Source organism: Ceratotherium simum, chromosome 30 (assembly GCF_057802395.1).
Source record: "Ceratotherium simum simum isolate JZ-2026a chromosome 30, ASM5780239v1, whole genome shotgun sequence".
Taxonomy (NCBI): Eukaryota; Metazoa; Chordata; class Mammalia; order Perissodactyla; family Rhinocerotidae; genus Ceratotherium; species Ceratotherium simum.
The window spans coordinates 10,487,631-10,510,034 of record NC_141929.1 but is presented as its reverse complement, the minus strand read 5'-3'; the positions used below and the strand labels follow the sequence as shown (position 1 = coordinate 10,510,034).

Here is a 22,404-nt window from a genome sequence, read left to right as displayed (position 1 = left end):
AAGAGGCAAAGAAGGAACCTCCTCTAGAGCCTTTGGAGGGAAGGTGGCTCTGCTGACACCTTGATTTCAGCCTTCTAGCCTCTACAACTGTAAAACAATTAATTTCCGTTGTTCTAAGCCAGTTTGTGGTAGTTTGTTATAGCTGCTCTAGGAACTAATACAGCCACTACCTCCTGCTTGCCCTTCAAGACTAGAGTTATTTGATAGAAGAATCCTCCCAAGACCCTTATCCCAAATGCACCCTCCGTTTTAGGTGAGGTTCCCCCTCCTAGGTCCTCATGCTGCCCTGTCCATACTCCATGCCAGTATCCTCCAGTCCCTCCTAGACAAGTGTTTATTGTTCTGTGGTCGCCCTCATGTCTATATGCTACTTGTTCTGTGACACAAAGTGGCGTCCATGGGACTGCCTCCAGGGAGACTTCCTTAGAGGTGTGGACCACAAGGAAGAGTGACCCTCATCAGGATTCAGGGCCTTCCTTTAAATGCTGGATAACCGTGTCCAGCGTCTTCTTGGTCTGTAGACCCTCCCAATCAACCATCATTCTTCTTGTGGGCAACCATGTCTTTAGCCAGGTTTTCTTTACCTGATCTCACCAGCTTCATGTTGATTTTATTATTTTCATTTCAAAAGGGGTATATACTGCCCCCTCTCCCATTCCCCATCCCCTGATAACATTTGCTCTGAAAAGTATAAAAGGGTAAGTGGTTTGATCATGTTATGATCACAGTTATCATTCCCAGAATTGCCCAGACGTTGCTCTAAGCTCCTTGAGGGCAGAGGTGTTGTGTATAAATCTAGTCTCTCTCCTCAGGCCTAGTGCTTGACCCAGTCTATGCTAATAGTTAATGTGGTTTTTATTTATTTATTTATTTATTTATTTATTTATTTATTTTTTATTTTATTTTTTTTTAATTTTTTGTTTATTGCAGTAACATTGGTTTATAACATTGTAAAAATTTCAGGTGTACATCATTGTACTTCTATTTCTGCATAGATTACATCATGTTCACCACCAAAATACTAATTACAACCCATCACCACACACATGTACCGAATTATTCCTTTCACCCTCCTCCCTCCCCCCTTCCCCTCTGGTAACCACCAATCCAATCTCTGTCCCTATGTGTTTGTTTATTGTTGTTATTATCTACTACTTAATGAAGGAAATCATACGGTATTTGACCTTCTCCCTCTGACTTATTTCACTTTGCATCATGCCCTCAATGTCCATCCATGTTGTCACAAATGGCTGGATTTCATCGTTTCTTATGGCTGAGTAGTATTCCATTGTGTATATATACCACAGCTTTTTTATCCATTCGTCCCTTGATGGGCACTTAGGTTGCTTCAAGTCTTGGCTATCGTGAATAAGGCTGCAATGAACACAGGGGTGCATGTACCTTTGCAAATTGGTGTTTTCAAGTTCTTTGGATAAATACCCAACAGTGGAATAGCTGGATCATATGGTAGTTCTATCCTTGATTTTTGAGGAATCTCCATACTGTTTTCCATAGTGGCTGCACCAGTTTGCACTCCCACCAGCAGTGTATGAGAGTTCCCTTCTCTCCACAACCTCTCCAACACATGTTGTTTCCTGTCTTGTTAATTATAGCCATTCTGACGGGCGTGAGGTGATATCTCATTGTAGTTTTGATTTGCATTTCCCTGATAGTTAGTGATTTTGAACATCTTTTCATGTGTCTGTTGGCCATCTGTATATCTTCTTTGGAGAAATGTCTGTTCAGGTCTTTTGCCCATTTTTTAATTGGGTTGGTAGTTTTTTTGTTGTTGAGATGCATGAGTTCTTTATATATTTTGGAGATTAAGCCCTTATCAGATGTATGGTTTGCAAATATCTTCTCCCAATTGTTAGGTTGTCTTTTCGTTTTGTTGATGGTTTCCTTTGCTGTGCAGAAGCTTTTTAGTTTGATGTAGTCCCATTTGTTTATTTTTTCTGTTGTTTCTCTTGCCCGGTCAGACATGGTGCTTGAAAATATGTTTAAAATTTAATTTAAATCAATTCAATAGACGTTACTAAATTAAGGAACAATGTTAATATAGAGATATGGGAGTTAATAGTCCACCATGGGAAACAGACAGCATAATAATTGCAATAAGTTTAGAACCTGAAATAATATAATTGAAATAATATGACCTAATATTATACTATTTATTAATAGACTATAAGCTCCTTGTCCATCTTGTTTATAGCTATTTCTCTAGTGCCTTTTTTTTTTTTTTTTGGTGAGGAAGATTGGCCCTGAGCTAACATCTGTTGCCAATCTTCTTTTTGCTTGAGGAAGATTGTCCCTGAGCTAACATCTGTGCCAGTCTTCCTCTATTTTGTATGTGGGACGCCGCCACAGCATGGCTTGACAAGCGATGTGTAGATCCATGCCCAGGCTGCCAAAGCAGAGCACATGAACTTAACCGCTACACCACCAGGCTGGCCCCCTCTAGTACCTTTTGAACAGTGCTTGGCTCTTGGTAGGTCATCAACAATTGTGTATTTAGTGCATAAATTGATAGAGTAGAGGGTTCAGAGGTACCTCTGTGAAAGATGTGATTTGCTTTCTCTGATAGTGGACAAGGAAGGTTTCCTGGGACAGAAGATAGTTGAGTTGGGTTTTGGTGAGTGAATAAGAGTTTCCCCAGACACACTGAGGAGGTGGAGTGGGAGGGGAGAGGAGAGGGCAAGACTTTGTTGCTTCTTTGGAGTCTCCAATGCAGAATTCCTTTGGGTTGGGCTCTGGTGGATCTAGTGGAAGATTGTGATAGACGGTAGTTGGACACATATTTGGAAGGATCCATGTTGTTCTTCTTCCTCTTATCGTCTCTTCATATTTATATTTCCCTCTCTGTCCTTCCTACCTCTTTGGTGATGGGGGGAAGCTGTGTGCTGGTTTGAAACCTATGCAGAATATAGTGGACTCAACACCAAGTGTCTTATTGTCAATGGATCCACTTTTACTGCAGTTACTTTAATGGCGCTTAAATGATAAATGTTAATAAAAAAGCATTTTCGCTTGGGAAAGCACGAGGGTATTAGCCTGCCAGACTGCCACCGCTATTTGCTTTATGGAAAGGGATTTGAAATAAGGGGTTTTGGTGGTTGTATTTTTGCCTCAACAGTTATTTATAGAGAAAGTATGGGCCATTGCATGTTTATAGTATCTCTTCTTTATGGATGCCCAAGTTATTATTTTTTATTGACTTGGGTACTTATTTTGCACATTTGTAAACAATTATGTAGTTATGCAGCTGTTGTACCACAGAGGCCATATGCATTTCCATGTTAAGAGAAAATTCCATGAGGGTTTCTCACTGGATACCATCATAAAAGAATTATTGTGGTGCCAGAAAAAAAAAAGACCAACTCAGGAGTTACCATTCGGTTTTTAGTGTTTGGAGTTAAATGAATTTAATGCTTTTTTGCTAACTTTAGAGTTGGAGTCAAACTTTATAACCAGATATGAAGGTTCCATCTGTTTTCCATACCTGAATGGAAATGTTTAATTACTTACCACAATATTAATCAATTAATTAAGGCATACATCGATAAATTCTGTGCTCCTCTTCATACTCTCGATGGGGAAAATATATAGCTTAGGAGACTTCCAGTTTTTCTAAGGAATTTATTTGAAAAGGAAATATTTATTCAGGTAAAAAATATTTTTTGAGCCCCTAATACATGCCAGGAATTATTCTGTTGATTCATAGGAGGGCAAAATGAAGAAAGGAATTGATAGAGCTGAGGAGATAGAGATGGAGAGAAGGAGATGGGGGTGGGTGGTACTGGGCCCATGACGTGGGGAAAATGGCATCTGGGCTCTTTTGAAATAACTTGAACTAAGATTTATTCATTCATTTTTTTTTTTTTTTCCATCTGTAAGGTACCAGGCACTATAGAACACAGTAGTGTCGAAGGGGTGAATGGACAAGCAGAATTCCTGTCCAACAGATCTAATGGGATTGGTTAAGATTATGAGCCTCCCCTCACTCACACCTGGTTTCGGATCCAAGCTGCATCCCAGATTGTCTATTTGGTTGTGAGTAATCACTTTCCTCTCAAAGCCCATTTCGTAGTCTATGGCATGATGGTGGAAGCAGTCAATGCACATAGGATGTTGAGCACAGTGCCTGGGACCCAGCCACAGACACAAAGCGTGATCATGGTGGAGAGGTATCCTGGGGAGATGCCCCCCTGGTAGTCTCATTAACCATCCCTGCTCATTCGTTCTTGTGAGACTACCATTTGCTGAATCTTCTGTCAGGTGTCAGATCAGAGAAGGAACAAACATCAAAAGATACTAAGCTTTCCTTAAGTGAGTACATGGCTTCATTGGGGAGACAGTCAGTCATATGTACTCCGGAAAAGTTTACAGAGGTTGTAACAGCCACCCAAGGAGGGGTGCTGAGACGAAATGCTGATAAATGGGAGACACGCATGTTGTTGATTAAGAAAAGGGAGGGAGATTTTAAATAAGATTTTTTAAAAAGGAAAGAGATCCCTGGACACATTGAAAGATCATTTTGAAATAAGCATCTTTATTCAAATAAGTTAGTTTGTCCTATCTTATGCTGGCTCATAATATTTTCATATCTACTTACCTCCTCTGAAATGTATTAGTAACATTTATAATTTACCAAATGGAAAATATCACTCAGCTTTAAGCAGCAGCAAGTTGAGAATGAATTTGCAGGCAGGGGTTTTATCTATTTCTCTTAGTGTAACATGCATCAATCAAAAACAAGACAAACAACAAAAAGAGAAAGAAAAACCTAGCATTTATGTGCAATATTTGTCTGCAAAATATTATTTGTTTCACTTTGCTATTTTATTCATTTTAAGCACGTTTTCACCAGAGTGTTCTACTCTAAGCTAGTCTCAATTCAATTTAAAGTGAAAGGTTTTTTGAGTTTAGATAATTTACATATAAAAGCGTTACTGTACATTTTATAAAATGACTGTGTTCAGAAAACAACGATTTCAATTTAATGGTATTGTTATTCTGCAAGTTGAAATACTTCCCTCCTGCTTTTTGCTCTTACTAACAATATTCTTTCTTGTCCTAATTTAAAATTGTTAGTGTTTGAAAATTGATGTGTTTCTTTTAGACCCTACCAGTAAGACTTAGGTCCACTGTGATTTGTCTGATAGACTTGAAGATTATGTGCATGTGCGAGACAGAGAGAATCTTAATAATAATCTGAGTATGACAGATATATAGCTCTTTCTAAATTATTTTCTTTCTTCTCCCAAGAAATTTTGTTTGCCAGGAGCCATCTGTTTAAAAAAAAAAAAAAACAAAAAAAAAACCCTTATACCTCGCTTTCAAAATTTGCAATATTCTTTTCTTCTCTTTTCTTTCTTTTTTTACGATGACACTGTTATTCTGGAAAAGTCCTTAGGAACCAGTCACTCGACCTCAGGATCTTATATCAGAATGTGTCTTTGAGAAACAGAGCCAGATGTTTAGGATTTCAGACCCCCATATTTGTCCTCGGAAGCCTGCCAGTGTTTCAGATTCTTGACCCTTGAATCGAATGTGAGGCTCTGACTATATAAAAGAAAACACCCTAGTTTTATGATTCTGAAAACTTGGGTTACACTATAAATTTCCACTGGTCTCTGCTTATTTGTCTCTTGCAGGGTTTAGGGTTATTCCCCACGTCTGTGATTCCAGCAGTGTCCAAGTAGCTGCCTCCAAAAGCACATTAAATAATTTCTTGGGGGAGATAGTAAACAGCTGTTTAAACAGGAGCCACAAAGCTGCATTAAAATTAATTTGGTCCTGACCAAAAGATAAGTACATCCTCCCATTCTCGGAATGGAACCCAGAGGTCATCTCCAGTGGCGGAAAAGCCATCAGGAACAATGGTTAGGATGTGCCAGGAGGGCTCCTTTTCAGCTTTTGGATTTACTATGGCCAACTCCTGCATCTTATTAGTCTAGGTGATTGAGGTAGGTTATCGGTGATCACTTGTAGATGAATATTTGTGGAAATCTCTTAACCCTGCATCTCCTTAAACTGTGCTTCTTGATTTGGGTACCACATGGTTTGTGTCTCACAAGTGGCAAGTACCATAAGCATCTTATGGCCCATCATGCTTTCTACAATATCCTTAACTTATATGCCCTGTGTCTAGCTGAAAAAAAAAAAGTTAGTTTGTTTCCATAATGAAAATAATTATTTTTCCTTCCCAGTATTCTAATTCTCCTTTTCCCTTTCAGGTTATAAATATATCCTAATACTGTTTACATTTACTTGTTAATTCTTAGGTCCTGTTTAAAAATCTGTGTGGTGATCACAATTATTCTAGTTATTATTGTATGAAGATGTTTAAGATAGATGTTATTCAGCCATCAGACTGACTGTGTGTTCTCCAAGCAGGGAAAAATACAGAGCATTTTCTCTTCTGTAGAAGTCATGAGGGTTAAGTTCAAGGAAGTCTGAACGACTTATTTTAGAAATATGCTCTATAAAGAAAGGATGTGTGCTTTGAAATCAGAGGGACCTGGGTTCAAAACCTGATTCCACCGTTTACTGGCTATGTGACCTTAAGAAAGAGCTCAAACTCTCTGAGCGTTTTCTGACATATTGAGTGGCCAATAGCATCCTCACAGGGGTATGTTTCATAGATGCTCCCTTCTCTTTTCCTACAAATAAAGGGGCCCTACTGTCTGTCCCAACAAATAGGCATGTAGAGCAAATACAAACAGATCTATACAAGCTGGAATATTTGATGTTACTGCGATCAATAAACCCCGCTGGACATATGTGACTGCCCTTTGGTGCTTGTTGCCCATCAAGGAGCTATTTATGTAAACTATTAAATCAATTCAGATCCGGCCATTGTTTTCCTAGACGGTGGCATTTTGAATATTAATCCTTGTTTTTTTAATCAAGAAGCTACAATTTTGACCATTATCATGTCTGCCTTCACATGACTTGATTAGGATCATGACCATGCACACCCTGGTCCCATGAAAGTTACAACTTTGGAATGATTCATTCATTCATTTGTTCCTTCAGCATCCACTGAGCAGTTCCTGCTTATCAACACCTGCAAAAGAGACTGAGGGAACAGCCTGCCCAGGGCACGCTCCCTGTCTGTCCCGTAGAGGTGACCGAGGCATGGGGACACACAGACTGACCATAGCCTCCTGCAGTGGTTATGGTCACTGACTCTAGGGTCACACGAATATGGGGTTCAATCCCAGCTCTGCCACTTACTAGTTGCAGGACATGACTTTGGGCAATTTTACTAAACCCTCTTGGGCTCAGTTTCCTCATTTATAAAATGGAGATGATAACAGTATCCAATATCCAACTCCTGGAGCTGTTTGAGGATTAATGATAGAGATAATATCTGAAAGTAACTGTATGTAGTAGGCAGCAGTTGTCACAGTTCCTGGCACGTGGGAAGCACCAAGAAAGAGTGACAGGTTTGTGGTTGCCGTTGTATTTTATTTCACAGGCGGCAGTGGGAGCACAAAGCAAGGAGTCATTCTGTCTCTCCAATAGCTGTGTTATATGTCTGATGGCTATGAAGGCTCATGAACTGGTTAGTGTACTGGAGAGACTAACAGGAGTGGAAGAGGAACAAAAGTGGAGCATAATTTAAAGGAACTATAGTGTGTGTGTGTTTGTTTAATAAACAAAGGGATAGAAAATGATGCCAAGAAGCTTGGAATTAAACTAAATTAGTAAGGACTGAGGGGAGCAAGGAAAAGTGAAAGCCAGTCGGACCGACTGCCGCCCTGCCACTTCTCTTGGTTAGCAGAAGTGAAGAACTGGCATCCTCCAACGATTGTCGGAGTAGCTTTCTTAGTAGCTACAGAACATTTATTTTCTTCTTTCTGTTTTAAGTTCACTCTACAGCAGTGGTTCTCAACGCTGGCAACATATTAGAATCACCTGGGAAGCTTTTGAAACATCCCAGTGCCATCGAGCATAGTTTCTTGCGTGTGAAGTCAATATTTGTCACTGTGGCTTTTGCTAAAAAGTTTTCCCCCATGAGGACTGAGGCAGCAGAGGTAGGGGTGACTGCAAGATGCCCAGCTTGCTCCAGGCTATGACTGTAAATGAATTCAAGCTATAAAATAAATGTTCCACCTCGTTCTTACCTGCACATTTCGCTCCTTCCAGCTTCATCTTATTCTTTCATGCTTCTCTTCTACCTTCTACCCCCGTTCAGTGTTCTAGTTCCTACCTCTCAGGGATTCTGAGAGCTTCTCTGTAATGTCAACAGCCTCTCTGCTAATCTGGCCATTGGAGCTCCCCCTGGGGTCACTCCTGACAGTTGCTCACTGATTTCCCATCTCTGCCAAGGTCAAAAACAGAAATTGCTCTTTTTTCCTTGTATCAGTCAGGTGAAGCTAGTTGATGTAAAAGACAACCCCAAAATTTCAGTGTTTTAACGTTTAATCCTTAATATAAGAAGGATTTATTTATAGCTCTGGTCACAGTCTATTGTGGGTCATTCTGGGATCTAGACTTTATCTGTCCAGGGGCTTCACCATCCATCCCCCTAGGGCCTCTGTGATACTCTCTCATTCAAGCCAGCAGAAGAGGCAGAGGAAGCATAGAACCATATGGGACGTTCTCTGGAACAGGCCTGGAAGTAGCATACCTCACATCCACCATCATTCCATTGACAAGAATTAAGGATGTCCAGGAAGAAGAGGGAAATAGGTTTAGTGACAATCTAACCAGGTTTTGCCGCATCCCCCGGGTTCTGGATCTCAGCCCTTCATTTATAATCTATAATTAAATCTTCAGGGAGTGCCTGTCACAGATTGGGCCCTCTCTCAGGGTATCTGGTTACCAGCAATGAGCAAAGTCCCAGTTGATAAAATAAACTAGTTGGATTCTATTATCTCTGTGATAACTTGCAGCTTAGATTTCCCACTGTGTTCTATGAAAACGAGAGTTTTCATTGACATAAGTGTTAGCAACAATTCATAAGAATAACCATTCTTTCCTGCATTCATTCATACCTCTCCTTCTTCCAGAAGAAGTTAAGGCAGAGAGTCTTCAGCACATGGTACCCACTATGAGCATCAACATTATAATAAATGATTAGAGTTATTGGCGTGCCCGTATGTTCTTCAGCAGGGTGGGTCAAAGCCCCTTGGTTTTGGGAATTTGGGGGAGCAGCCCCACTCATTGTGAAGTCCCTGGTGAGATGACAACAATCTCCAGAGCTGGGAAAGCATTTGCATGCGGTTCCCTCTTGGCTTACATCAAAATCATCTCATTGCCCTTGGGATTGAAAACCACACTCTGTAAGCTCTGAATAAATATTGCACAGCCATTTCCTGCACACCCTCAAGGAGACATTTTCTGGGGAGCAGTGAAAATGATGAGGTTTTATTTGGGGGGGGGGGAGTTTTCCAGACGTATCTCTTCCCCATCTCTTTCCCTGAAGAGTTCCTCAAGGGTAACTGTGTGTGTGTTTTATTTGTTTCCCTTTGCATCTCAGAAGGCTGAGCACCTAGTAGAGGGCCCAGCACATAGTAGGTGTTTCACAGCAGCTTGTAGCATTAATGAACTCTATGGTCTTCCCAGGGCTGCCGTAGTAAAGTACCACAAATCAGGTGGTTTAAAACAACAGCAATGTATTCTCTCACCGTTCTGAAGGCTGGAAGTCACAGAGCAAGGTGTCGGCAGGGCCCTGCTCTCTCTGAAGGCTCTAGGGGAGGATCTGTTTTATGCCTTCTCTTAGCTTCTGGTATTGCTGACCGTCCTCGGTGTTCCTTGGCTTATAGATGCATCACTCCAGTTTCTGCCTCGTCATCACAGGGCATTCTCCTTGTGTGTCTCTCTGTCTCTTCTCTTCTTGTAAGGACACTAGTCATTGAATGAGGGCCCACCCTACTCCAGGATGAACTCATCTTAACTTGATCATCTGTGAAGACCCTATTTCCCAATAAGGTCACATTCACAGATACCAGAGATCACGACTTCAACATATCTTTTTGGGGTGACACAATACCACCCGCAATATGCACCATCCCCTTTCAGAAAAGCACCATGCCTCATGAATCTTTTATTCTCGAATTCACAGTACCTGAATTCATGCATGTTTGATGGATAAAGGCAGGAAGGGACAAAAGGACAAATGCATAAAGAAACCAGGCGGCTGGGTGTTTGGGAAAGGCTTCATCAAGGAGATGGTGGGATTGCACAAAGATCTGGGCGTGACCCCATCGTTCCTGGGCTTGAATCTCTGCTCAACATGTTTTGGTGAGGAGCCGTAGACAAGATACTCAACATCGCCAAGGCTGAATTTTTCTCATCTGAAAGATGGAGCCAATAATATCAACGAAACAGTGAAATAATGCTTGTCAAGCAGTTAACACAGTGCCTGGAACCCAGTAGTTTGCACAATCAGAGATGACTTCCATTTCCCCTCACTCCCGTTCTTCTGCCAACACTGCACCTCAATTTCGTGCCAAACTCCAGGTCTGCTGCTGGCGCCTTAGGATGGATTAGATACAGTGTGAGTCCTTGAGGAACTCACTGTCCTGGGAGTGTCTGTTAGAATCAGAGCCAGTTTGGGCTCTTTTAGGTTCCCCACCCAGCCACCAGGAACCATCCACAGCCTCTGGGGCCCCTCGGACTTCTGATTATCCAGGAACTTCCAGCAGTCTTTTTGTTTCTGTGTTTGCTGCTGGCACTGCACCCTGCTGCCTCCCCTCCACACCACCCTTCTCCTTGTTAGTTTGTTCTACCAAGATTAGTGCAGTAACAGAGGGCTGCATTAAGGGCATCTGTTAGCGTATTTCATATTTTATTCTGATTTTTAGAGTGCTTCCACGTAAAGCATGAGGCGAGGGCAGAGCAGGCCATCAGGGTTGATGACTCTTCTGTCCCAAGCGCTCCCAGCGTTAGATCATATCCTGCAGTAGCTCCTGGGCAAAGCTCCTTGGCAGGCTGGTTTCTAGAACAGCCGCACACAGGGCAATGGGAGACACACCAGCCTTAGGTCCCCCCAATTGCTAGTGCAGCCTTTGTGGGAAAATGGAGGTTGTATTAGGTAAGCAGGGCTTTCTTATTGCCGCCTAAAGTCAGCTTAATTTTGTCATTATACACCTAGTTGCATTAAGAAAATGTGATGAGGAAATATACGAAAGTGCTATTTGCTTTTGCATTATTAGTCACAGGTGGTTAGAGTGCCCAACAGGAGTGTAATAAATCCAGGGGGAAAATAAGCAAGGAGATCAAGGGAAGGTAGCATAAGAATAGGAAAAAACAACACAAAGTCAAGACTGAGGCTAGTTTGTAAAATGTGTGTCAGGAGGGCCTATCGACTAGCTGAAGGAAGACTCTGAGCTTTCCAGCAGATATGCAAAAAGGGAAACATGATCACTTACATGGTTCCCAGGTATTTCTAGAACTGGGCCCCAAGAGACAGATCTACTTTGGGTTCTCATATGAAAAGGACATTTATTAATGGAAAAATAATAGCTGGAATAAGCAGGGGCAGATCCTCCTCTAGAGCCTTTGGAGGGAGTGCAGCCCTTCCAACACCTTAATTTCAGACTTCTGGCTTCCAGAACTGTGAGAGAATAAATTTCTGTTGTTTAAACCACCCTGTTTGTGGCAATTTGCTACAGCAGCCACAGGAAGCTCATACAGAGGGTGAAGACTTTGTGCAAAATCACTCAGTGGCCGAGGGTCAGAGACAGCATCTGAACCCACAATTTTGACTCCTGAGCCTGCTATGCAATGCTTCTTCCCTGATAGTAGAACCACTGTGTTCCCAAACCCACTGGACTCCATTTAGGTTTGAACGAGACCCTGAAGGTAAACAGACACGGGTAACACCGGACACAGAGCTAATCAAGTCGTAGTTTCCTCCCTACTAATCCTGTGACTGTGCCAACTTGTATGTCACCAGCCCACATGGTCGGACGTGCTGTTACTGCTGATTTTTCCACATGATAAGTAACGTAGTAACTTTGACATAAATGTCTTTGGGATGCCTAAGATTTTTTTTTTTTTTTTTAATTCCTTACTACAAATTCTTGAGGAATTCTTAGCATTCTTGGGAATGGAACTACTTGGTCCAAGAATATAAAGTTGTTTTTTTTGTTTTTAAGACTCTGGTTACATATTATCAAATGCTCACTGAAAAGTATATACAGTATGTCAGGATGGTTTTACTAACAAGCCTGGCACCTCAGATCCGTTCTTCCCTCACTCCCTACCTTGTTCCCTCCTTCCATCCTTCCATCCTTCCTTCCTCCCTTCCTTCCTTCCTCCCTCCCTCCCTCCCTTCCTTCCTCCCTCCCTCCCTTCCTTCCTCCCTCCCTCCCTTCCTTCCTTCTTTCCAACATTTCCTTGTAATCCATGTGCTGGGCTGTGCTAAGCACACCAAATCCATAACTAAGATAATTCTTAGGGCTCATTTACATGACTCCAAGAGAAATAAATCTGTTCAGAAAAAAACATGGATAACTTTCTCTTTTGGCTTATCATATGGGATGCGGGGAGTCTGTTCCGTTAGGGGGCCACCAGGAACCCCAGAATCCTGGGAACTCAATAGCCACAGGAGATACAGAAAGTGGGCAGTGATTAAAAAACTTTGATCACTCTGTTTGTTCCCCATGGAATAACAAATTATCATCATTAACGAAGTCACCCAACTTGCAGTATCAAGTCAACAGAGAACAGTTGACGCTGGTGTCATTGTAGCATCCAACACATTATGTTTGGTGTTAATTTAAGATAATGTCAAAATTATTTGGTATCATTGGTTGGAAATTGCTTTTCTTTTTTTTTTTTAATGAATCCAAGCTGACTGGGCTCTGTAAGCCGCAGGGGTACTGACTGTGTCTGTCCAGGTGGCTCATTCTTTGGCCAATATTTTGCCTATGTTCATTAGAGAGAGAGCCTGGTTCTTGACACAGCAGTGTGACATGTCCAAGGTTAGAGCTGAGGTTAGAACTTGGAGCCAAGAAGTATGCTCACATTGAGGTGCCAACCACTCTACTTTTTAAGGTAACCAGCTCAATTTATAGAATGTGGGCCTTCAAAGATGCATACTAACCCTATGTCTCCTCAGGAAATCCTTCTGGCAGTGATTCCTTTGAACATCCAGTGTTTCAACAGGGACTTGTTACCAAGAAAAGGAATATATAAGCCTCTGTTCCCTCTGTCTTTTTCCTCCTTCTTAATTCCTTTTTCTTTCTCTCATCCCATTCTCATCTGCCCCTTTCTCACCTTCTTTCCTTCCTCATTTCTTTGGACTTTTTGGTTGTAAAGATCATTACTTTGAAATTGAGAGGGGACAGCATAGAGCAGTCCCACTTGACGTTCAAGTAATAATGTGAGTGGTCAAGGACCATCAGGATCATTTTTGGGTGGGAAGACTGTGAGAAGAGGGAGATGTGGCCAGGAGGCAGGGAGGGCAGTCTTCCTCTTTTGTGAATCCTCTCTTTGGTGGTTTTATAACGTTTGCCTACAAATTCTTTGACGTTCTCCCAGTAAAAGGTAGAGTTAATTCCACCCTCCCATCCTTGAATCTGGGCCACCCTTCCTGACTCGTTTCTACTTAGAATATGGTACAAGGAACATTGTAGTACTTCTGAAGTTAGGTCATAAACGATGAGATAGCTTCCATCTGGTTCTTGTCTCCCTCATGGGATGCTTACTCTGGGAACCCGGTCATCATGCTGTGGGGAAGCTCAATCTAGCACATGTGGAGAGACCACACAAAGAGGCACACACGGAGAGGAACTGAGGCCACATCAACCAGCAGGCATGACGTGGATGACTGAGCCTTCAGATGATTCCAGCTTCCAGACATCGTGAAGCAGGGACAGACTGTTCAAATTTCTGACTCCCAGAATTCATGAACAGAATAAGTGGTTGTTTTACACCTCTAAGTTTTGGGGTAGTTTGATGCACAGATATAATGACTGGAATATGCTCTAATCAATATTCTTGGCTAATTTTTTATCAGAAATTAAATCTTTATACTTAATTAACCACCTGGGTGTGGTGTGGGCATATCTGAATTTAAGGAAATTTGACTCAAATCCTTTAGTTAATTTAAATAAAATAGAAGTAAATCAACAGAAAATAGTTGAGTTATTTCTGACCTGGCCTACTTTCCTATGGCTTTTGGATCCATAGCAGGTAGAAGTAATTGTTTCTGTAATTCTTAGGAAGGGTTCAGGATTTATCTCCATTAGCTTTGACTTCCTCGTTTCCTGAGAATTAGCATGGTGTTTTAGCAAGAATAAAGAAGTGCATTTATTCTGTGTCATTACTGAAGTTGAGTGGGGGGCTGTTCATTTTCTTCTCATCTTTTCTTGCTAAACTTTTTTAGGACCCATCCCTTTACCCCTTTCCCCCTTTTTGTGGTTTTCACATTTTAATAATGTGAAACACTGTTTCCCAAACTTCATTTTTATACCACCTTCACAAGTTTTGTCCTATTTGCTCTCCTGTTTAGTTTTAATTTATCTTTATATTTACTTATATTATTATGTACAGCTATTATAAGGAAATTTTTATATTACTAATGTAAATGGAAGATCCCTATCATTTGTCGTAAATACAAGATATCCATAAAAATAAATATAATGAAAACAGAACAGTGGTATTAGATTCTAGTTAGATACTTAATCCGATTATCAGTGACTCTGAAACTGGAGAGTTAGGTTTTAAAGACAACGAAGCATCAAAACCGGACTCTTGTTTTTTATAAGAAGTCCAATGGTTGTAAGAGAATTGAAAAGGGGTTTGTTTTCCTCGCTGTATATGTCTCAGGAGTATAGTCTCAGAAGTCTTGATTTTACCTTCAACATTTGCATGACTATTTTGCCCATAACACCATTCCCATAATATTCCTTATCAGAATTTCATAAATATTTGTTGTGTTAATGAACCTATTTGTCTTTTGTTCTCTTAATCTTAAGGACTGTTGACTGACATTTCTAGTGAATGAAGCCATCTCCATACCTATTTGGGAAATATGCCAGGCCCTTGATCTAGTTGAGCTTGAGGGCAGAGCTGGTTTATATGTAACTGAGGCTGTGATGATTAATTTTATATGCCAACTTGACTGAGCCACAGGGTGCACATACATTTGGTCAAACAGTTTTCTGGATGTGTCTGTGAGGGTGTTGTTGGATGAGATTAACACTTGAATCTGTAGACTGAGTAAAGCAGATTGCCCTCCCTAATGTGGGTAGGCCGCATCTAATCAGTTGAAGGCCTGAATAGAGCAAAAGGCCGACCCTCTCATGAGTAAGAGAGAACCCCTCCTGCCTGATTGCTTTGAACTGGACATCAGTCTTTTCCTTTCTGGACAGAATCCACACAAGTGCCTCTTCCACAACTGCACCAGGGATCTGAATACATTCTTGTCTACCCATAAGTCCTGTACACACTTGCTGTCTTCCTCTTACCTCTCAATGGGTTGGCCTTCTCAATTTACCTGTCAGACAACTGGTAAACACACCTTGAGCGATTCTGGCCTTCATTGATTCTTAAGTCTGTGTCTTAAGGTTGAGTCATCTAGGAGGAGAGCCTGAGATGGGCTTGGCTGCATATGCTTTACTGAGGGAGTGTTCTCAGGAGAAACCTATAATGGGTGAGGAAACCAAGGTAAGAAAGGGGAAAGGTGTCAAGGGAAGATGTGATCTCAAGTGATGACTAGCTTTGGCCAGATGTTCCAGGGACTCTGGGGTTCAAATCACACCTCAGAGCTGCCCCACCTTGAGGCCAGACGGCCAGGCTGTTGCACCCCCATCTCAGGCAGTCATAGGCCATCCCCTGGTGGGGGCTGTATCTTCCCAGGTGTCTTGGGCAAGGTGAAGAAGGACATTAACCAAGGATGCTTCTCCAGAGACGGTCACAAAAGCTGGGAGATGGTACCATGGGCACCAGTGGCCTCTGCTGCCCCCTCAGTGTCACCCTTGCTCTCTCTTCACCATCTTTGGTGCCTCAGATTTCCACACACAAAAAGAAGACATGTACTCAAATTTGTGATTATCCATGGCACACAGTGTTTTTCATATATCTATGGTATATTTTATTATTGCCTTAGTCACAGAGGCCCATAAAACAGATTCCAGAGCAGAGAGTAGATTTGCAGAGTGATGAGTAGGGGCCTCGAAGTAATTAAATTTACTGGGTTATATTAAAGGAAAAGAAAAGGCATAAAAGTGTAGGTGTCCTCGATGATGGCCTGGTCCTTTGCTGACTCCCATTGCTCTTCCTTGGCTGATCTCCGTCTTGCAGAGACTTGCACCGTGCATTTGCAGAAGAAATGCCTGCAGGGCTGTGGAGTGCATCCTGGGTGGTTTGTCTCCAGGTCACTCTTTTCCCTCTCCTGTCCCTCTCAAAGGCCATGAGTTCTCAGTCAGTCATTTCCCTTTATCAGTATTTATTGTTTTTAATCCGTTTCCCCTATCCCAGGAGAAAGAGGCTAACATGATTCTGTGAGTTCCAATGTAACAGGATCTCACTGTCAGAGCCTGTCTGGGTGTGTGGCCTTAAGCAACTCAAGGTGGGCTCCTAAGAGGCAGCTGCCAACTGCCAGAAAGTTAGAGGCCCTGATTATGTCTTTCTGAAAAACAGTTCGAATAGGTAACAGTGACAGTTTTAAGCCCTTGCGTGTGTCTGACTCATAAAAGTTCAGAAGGTTGTCGCAGAGAGAAGACTACAGTCATTTAAGATTTCAGGAGCTGTTGGAGTTTAATAGCTCCTTCCTAATATTTTCCCCCTTCCTAATATTTTATATTCAGTGTGCTCTTGCATTGGGTGAAATAGAATCATTGTCGTTACTGCTGTTTCGTTGTTATAATAATTAGACACAAAATCGGTATTTATGTATAACTTGTAATCTGAAGATTCTCTCAATGTATGACTCCGGACTTTACAAATGAAAATCTGGCTCCAGTTGGCCTATGAGATGTTATGATGTAAAGGGAATTTTTAAATTATCAGACTTCCGGACCGGCCCCATGGCTTAGCGGTTAAGTGCTCGCGCTCTGCTGCTGGTGGCTCTGGTTCGGATCCCGGGCGTGCACCGACGCACCACTTCTCCGGCCATGCTGAGGCCGCGTCCCACATACAGCAACTAGAAGAATGTGCACCTATGACATACAACTATCTACTGGGGCTTTGGGGGAAAATAAATAAATAAATAAAATTATAATAAATAAATAAATAAAATAAAGCCAGGAAGTTCCAGGACTGCATTTCTATGCAAAACCCTGACATTTAAATTATCAGACTTCCACTGCTTTGGGACTGTTGGCATATTAAAATATGACTGTATCTCTATTTTTCTCACTAAATGAGTGCATGTTTGCTCAAAACAGCTTGTCATTTATCTAGTCCTTTAATACTTCCTCACATTTTTTGGTTATACTTCGTGGTTTCTGAAGCATCCTCACTGCCATCATCTCATTTGCTTCTCTCGCTGAACCAGGCAGGAGGTGAGCCAGGTGAGACTCTGCCTGTTTGACATGCAAATGTGGACAGAGTCTGGGCTCAGACCAGGGCTGTCTAGTCCTGGAACCCATGCCCCTGACTACACAGCCACACTGCCCTCTCCCTGAAGATCAGGAGGGAGCAAGTGGGCAGAAATTTTCCCCTAAATGTTGTCCTACTCCTCCTGTTTTTGTACCCATTCGGCTGTGCTATTTCTTTACCCTCATCACTGGGACTCCCTAAATGCCACACCCTGTATTGCCAATTTAGTCCTCCTGGCCCCAGGAAGTCATAGGATGGTGGGACAAAATCAACAGCTAGAAGCCATGGCTTCCTGGCGGACCATAGTTTCTCCAGCATTGCAGTAAAGCACAGGGCTGGCGTTCTGTTCTATGGCTGAAAAGTTACAAAAGCTTGAGGCAGGCTAACAGTACCCTCTGGACCCTGGGTGACTTCCCAGCCTCCTGTGACCTCCTCAAAGCTGAGGCTATGACTTTACTTCTGGGTACTGAAGCACCTGGCTCCAAAGGTGTTTGCTGAAGAAATGCTTGATCCTAAAGACCGTTCTTGTGGTGGTTCAAGGAAGGAGGTCTGCTTAGCTTGGTCAGAGCAAGCTGGTAATACCGGGTTTTGGTACCCAGACCTCCTAGTCCACACTTAACCTGTGGAGAGCATGAGAACCACGTTTAGGCATCAGTCATTGAGGAGCCTGCTGGGTGCTGTGTGCGTTCAGATAGCACACTCCCCATCTTCAGAAGTTCCAGGGTTCCTCCAGTCTCTGGGAAAGTTCTGTAGCAGTGCGTTGGATGTCAACAGGCCAGATGAACAGAGGGCTGGGATGGATGTGGAGAGATCCCTTAGTATACATGGAGAAACAGGTGATGTGTTTTTGAATAATTGGGGTCAGACAAAATGGGAGAACTGTGCATTTCTTGTTACACACATGCACACACAGCTCAGAAAAGTTAGACAACTCACTCTCTCCCCCCAAAGGAGACACTGATCCAGGAGCAAAGCACAGAAGTGTGTCTCCCATTGTCACCACCTTCTGCCATCTCACTGACTCCACCAGGGGCACCTCTGCCTCCTGCCTCGTTTTAGCTACTCCTAAGCACAGCCAGACTTGGCTCAGTCCCCTATGCCAGGTAGTGCTGCTGAGTTAGAAAACAGTTTCATCTTCTGACAACAACATTTCTTAGAAAGAAGCCCCAACGCCACAGGCCTGAAGTTGAAAGGAGGATTCAGGAAGGGCCGGGGTCTCAGGGCGTGATTAAAATGCTGATATGACTCAGACAGTTCACTATGCTTGTGTGTTTCTATGTGAAATTACCCATCAAGGGGCTCCTGAAAGTTAAGTCAAACAGCTTCATCTGGTGCAGAGCAAATGCTGACATGATTTGTGGAGATAGTCCTGTTAATAGTGGTTGGCAGTAGCTGATGGCTGGGACCTTTGTACCCCCGCTAGCTGCAGAAGGGAGGGAAGACAGCCTCAGGAAACCAGTTTCCAGGGCTCTCTGATGATAGAAGGCCACCGTTTAGGAGCAGAGATTCAGAGTTCCAGGTGCAGAGGGGGATTCCAAAGTGTATGGTAATTGAGAGCGTGCCCCTCCTCCTGGGTGTAGGGGTACCATTTCATTTCTCTTAGTGCTGGAAGGGGACTTGGTAGAATTGATTTGGCAAAAAGGTTAATGCATTGTTATAGCTGCCAGTTGGCCGCTTAAATCGCTAGTAATCGGGGCGGTGGAGGCGTTTAATTTGATGCCCTGAATGCACGTGCACCGGAGCCGGTATCTTGGTTGTGGCAGTTTCTCAGTGTACGCGTGCACACGTGTGTTTGTGGCTCGGATGTGCTCCTCCTTTACTCTTTCTACCCTCCCCTGTTACACACGGGGTTGTCATTACCATCATCTGCCTGCTCACCAGCCCCACCCCCAACCCTCAGAGAAAACATCACAAGAGTTTATTTTTCTCCTATGTCATGTTATTGGAGAACTGTGCAAATACAGGCCCTTCTCTTCTATAGACCAGAGCTCTCCTAAGTAGAATGCACCCATGATGATCCACTAGAGCGGGGGTCAGCAAACTACAGCCCACAGCCAAATATAGCCCACCACTTGTCTTTATAAATAAAGTTTTATTGAAACACAGCCACACCCATTTGTTTAGGATTTCCGTAGGGCTGCGTTCACACCACAGTGGAGAGTTGAGTAGTTGACCCACCAAGCCTAGAATATTCACTATCCTCTTTTAACAGAATACATTTGCTGACCCCCCAGGGTTGCCAGATTTAGCAAATAAAAATACAGGATACTCCCCATTTAAATTTGAATTTCAAATAAACAGTGAATAATTTTTTGACCAAAAATGTATCCCAAATTTAACTGGGCAACCTATATTTTTTCTCTGGCTACCTCACGACCCCTGCATAGGGACTTGGGAAGGAAATAGTGCAACTTCTGTTTACATTTATCTTTTAGCTCAACTCATTTCAATTCTTATTTCTTTGAATGTTTTGTAATATTACACCTAGTGGTATATACATCATTTGCAGATAAATAGGTGTACAGCTATTAGGGGTTATGCTCAACATTTAATTTTACCAGTAGTGGTGCATGATCAAAGCAGCTTGGAGGCCACTAGGAGAGCGGGAAAAACTCCTACTCATGTGACCAGTCAGTGTTTTGGGTGTGACTTCTGGTGAAGTGTGGGGAGGAAAGAAGGCAGATTCCAGCCCTGGCTGATCTAGTTGTTTAAACACTCTGGGTTCTGTGTCCTCATGTGCACATGGAGATGATATTTCATTCCTAGACGGGGTTATTGTAAAATACCCATTGGATATTTGTGTCTATAGTGTTGACCAGAACCAGCGGGATATAGTAGGTGCTGTATAAATGTTCTCTTTCCTTCTACTCAAATGAGAATAAATCTCTCAGAAATGGAAAGTACAGAGGGTCCCCAGAACACCACGAGTGAACTTCCCTCAAATTGAGCCTTCTCTCTCTAACATTGTTCTGGCGACACTGTTGACTCATTCGGGGGTTAAGCTGTTTGTGTCTAGAGAGTCAGAGCACTCTGCCCTGTGGTTTCAGTTCACATGGGGTTTGGCGACACAGTTTTGTTTTCACTTTGGTTTATTGTGTGAGTTTCCGTCCTTCATCTCTTTTGTAGCTGGTGTTCTTGTGAAACTTTGTGGGGATTCGTTTGAAATTGTCCAGTGAACAGCCGCCACATGACTGTCATGGTTCATGGTAAGAGCCAGGGGGCTCCCGGCAGGGCGTCCAGTCAGGCAATAGACACTTCCTAGGTGTCCCAAAGAGAGGAAGGAGAGGGCTCTGGCTTCTGGGAGAACAGAAGGGGTCTCCTTAATATCTCCCAAGCACAGCCCCCTGCCCCCCTACACACAGTCCACAGCCACACCCGGAGTTCATGATCAGGAAGTGAGCTGTACCAACCCCCGAAGGAAACACCCACCTTTCTCCTTGGAGGAGACACTTGAGCATCTCTCTTGGTGCTGCAATAGTCTGAAAAGCTTCCTTGCTAAACAGCACGGCAAGTCAGTTCCTGATTCTTATCTGTTCCCCGGACAAAGCGAAGGCAGGCCACTCTTCCTGCCTAGGAGAGCAAAGGATGTCTCCTCTCTCTGGGTGGAAGGTGAGTTGAGAAGGGGAACAATGGCCCTATTTGACTCTCGGAGGCCAGCAGTCCCATCCTCTGTCATCATAGAAAGGAAATTGTTTTCCACCATTCATTCATTCATTCATTCACTGACTAATCAGATTTTCCTGGGGACCTACTTCACATCACACCCTGTACAACACACAGGCAATACCAAGATGATTAAGATTCAGTAGCTACCCTCAAGGGGCATCATTTACAGGAGAAATCAGAAAAGCAGGAGATGTTTTTAAGGCAGTGTGATGAGTATTGGGGTACAAGAGAGTGATGTGTGCTATCAGAGCACAGTAAAGGGGCATTCGACACAGATGATGAGAAGGTGGTGCTTGAACTGGGCTTTGAGGCCTTAGTAGAAGTTTGCTAAAAGAAGAAGGGGTTTGGGGAAGGTCATAAGAAGCAGAAAGAAGAGGACTTATAAGCTCATAGGCTCAAGACTGCAGGGTGTGTCTGAGAAGCTGCACATGATTTTTGGTTTTTATTTATGTGTTTATTTTGAGTAGCTTCAGGAGCATTGTATGCAGAGCAGGCAAGAAGGGACCAGATTGTGAAAGGGCTGTGGGCTACAGTGCATTTCTGTTACCTGAAAGCAATGTGGAAAATGTGAATTACAAAGGAGATCAAAAGTAAAATTGGCTTCTTGGCCAGAAAACCCACATGGTAACTTGACTAAAGTCATCAGTTAAGCAAAGAAGAACAAAACTTACATTTTTCTCAAAGCTTTAACAGCCCCAAGTTTCCTGCCACATCCAGTCTTAATTCCTCTACCTGATGCTCACAGCCTGCCCTGATCCGATTCCATCCCAATGTCTGGCTTTCTCAGCCCCTGCTCCCAGCGCATACCATTTATTCGGAGCAGGCAGTGATGCTTGCCACTTGCATTTCATTGATCAAGAAATCGGGGTCCATGCAGTTAAAGAACTTACGTAAGGAGACAGAGCCAGTTCACAGTGGAGTTTGGACTCAAACCTGTGTCTCTGTGTCAAAGCCAGAGTCCCTTCAGCCAGGCTCTTTCTTAGAAGAACTCAGCCCAATGGCACCTGATCAGTTCCTGTTGGTGGACTGATTGATGACAGTCAAATCTTTTAGCAACCTTTTGGCTGAGCTGGGCATCTTCCCCCCTCCCTCCACTGCCCCCTTCCAAAACCTGAGTTTCCAAAGTTTCATGCCATGGCTCCTTGGCTTGGAGAAAAATCAGCATATTTTTCCTTCTTGTTGCCAGTCTCCCCGTGTCTCACGGCCTTTATTCCCTTCTCACTCACGATCAAG

At 42.9% G+C, this 22,404-nt stretch overlaps 1 protein-coding gene across 4 annotated transcripts in view; it reads left to right on the top strand.

Moving 5' to 3' along the window:
- WWOX (WW domain containing oxidoreductase) overlaps positions 1-22,404 on the top strand; it is a 950,804-nt gene that overhangs the window by 523,173 nt on the left and 405,227 nt on the right. The window contains exon 9 of one of the 4 annotated variants that reach the window (XM_087419897.1): positions 3,895-4,579. The exons of the other annotated variants lie outside the window; for them this stretch is intronic. Coding sequence (XP_087276023.1) covers positions 3,895-3,981 — 87 coding nt within the window. The 3' untranslated portion in view covers positions 3,982-4,579. Of the gene's footprint in view, positions 1-3,894; positions 4,580-22,404 lie in introns of those variants that run through there. 4 annotated transcript variants of the gene reach the window in all.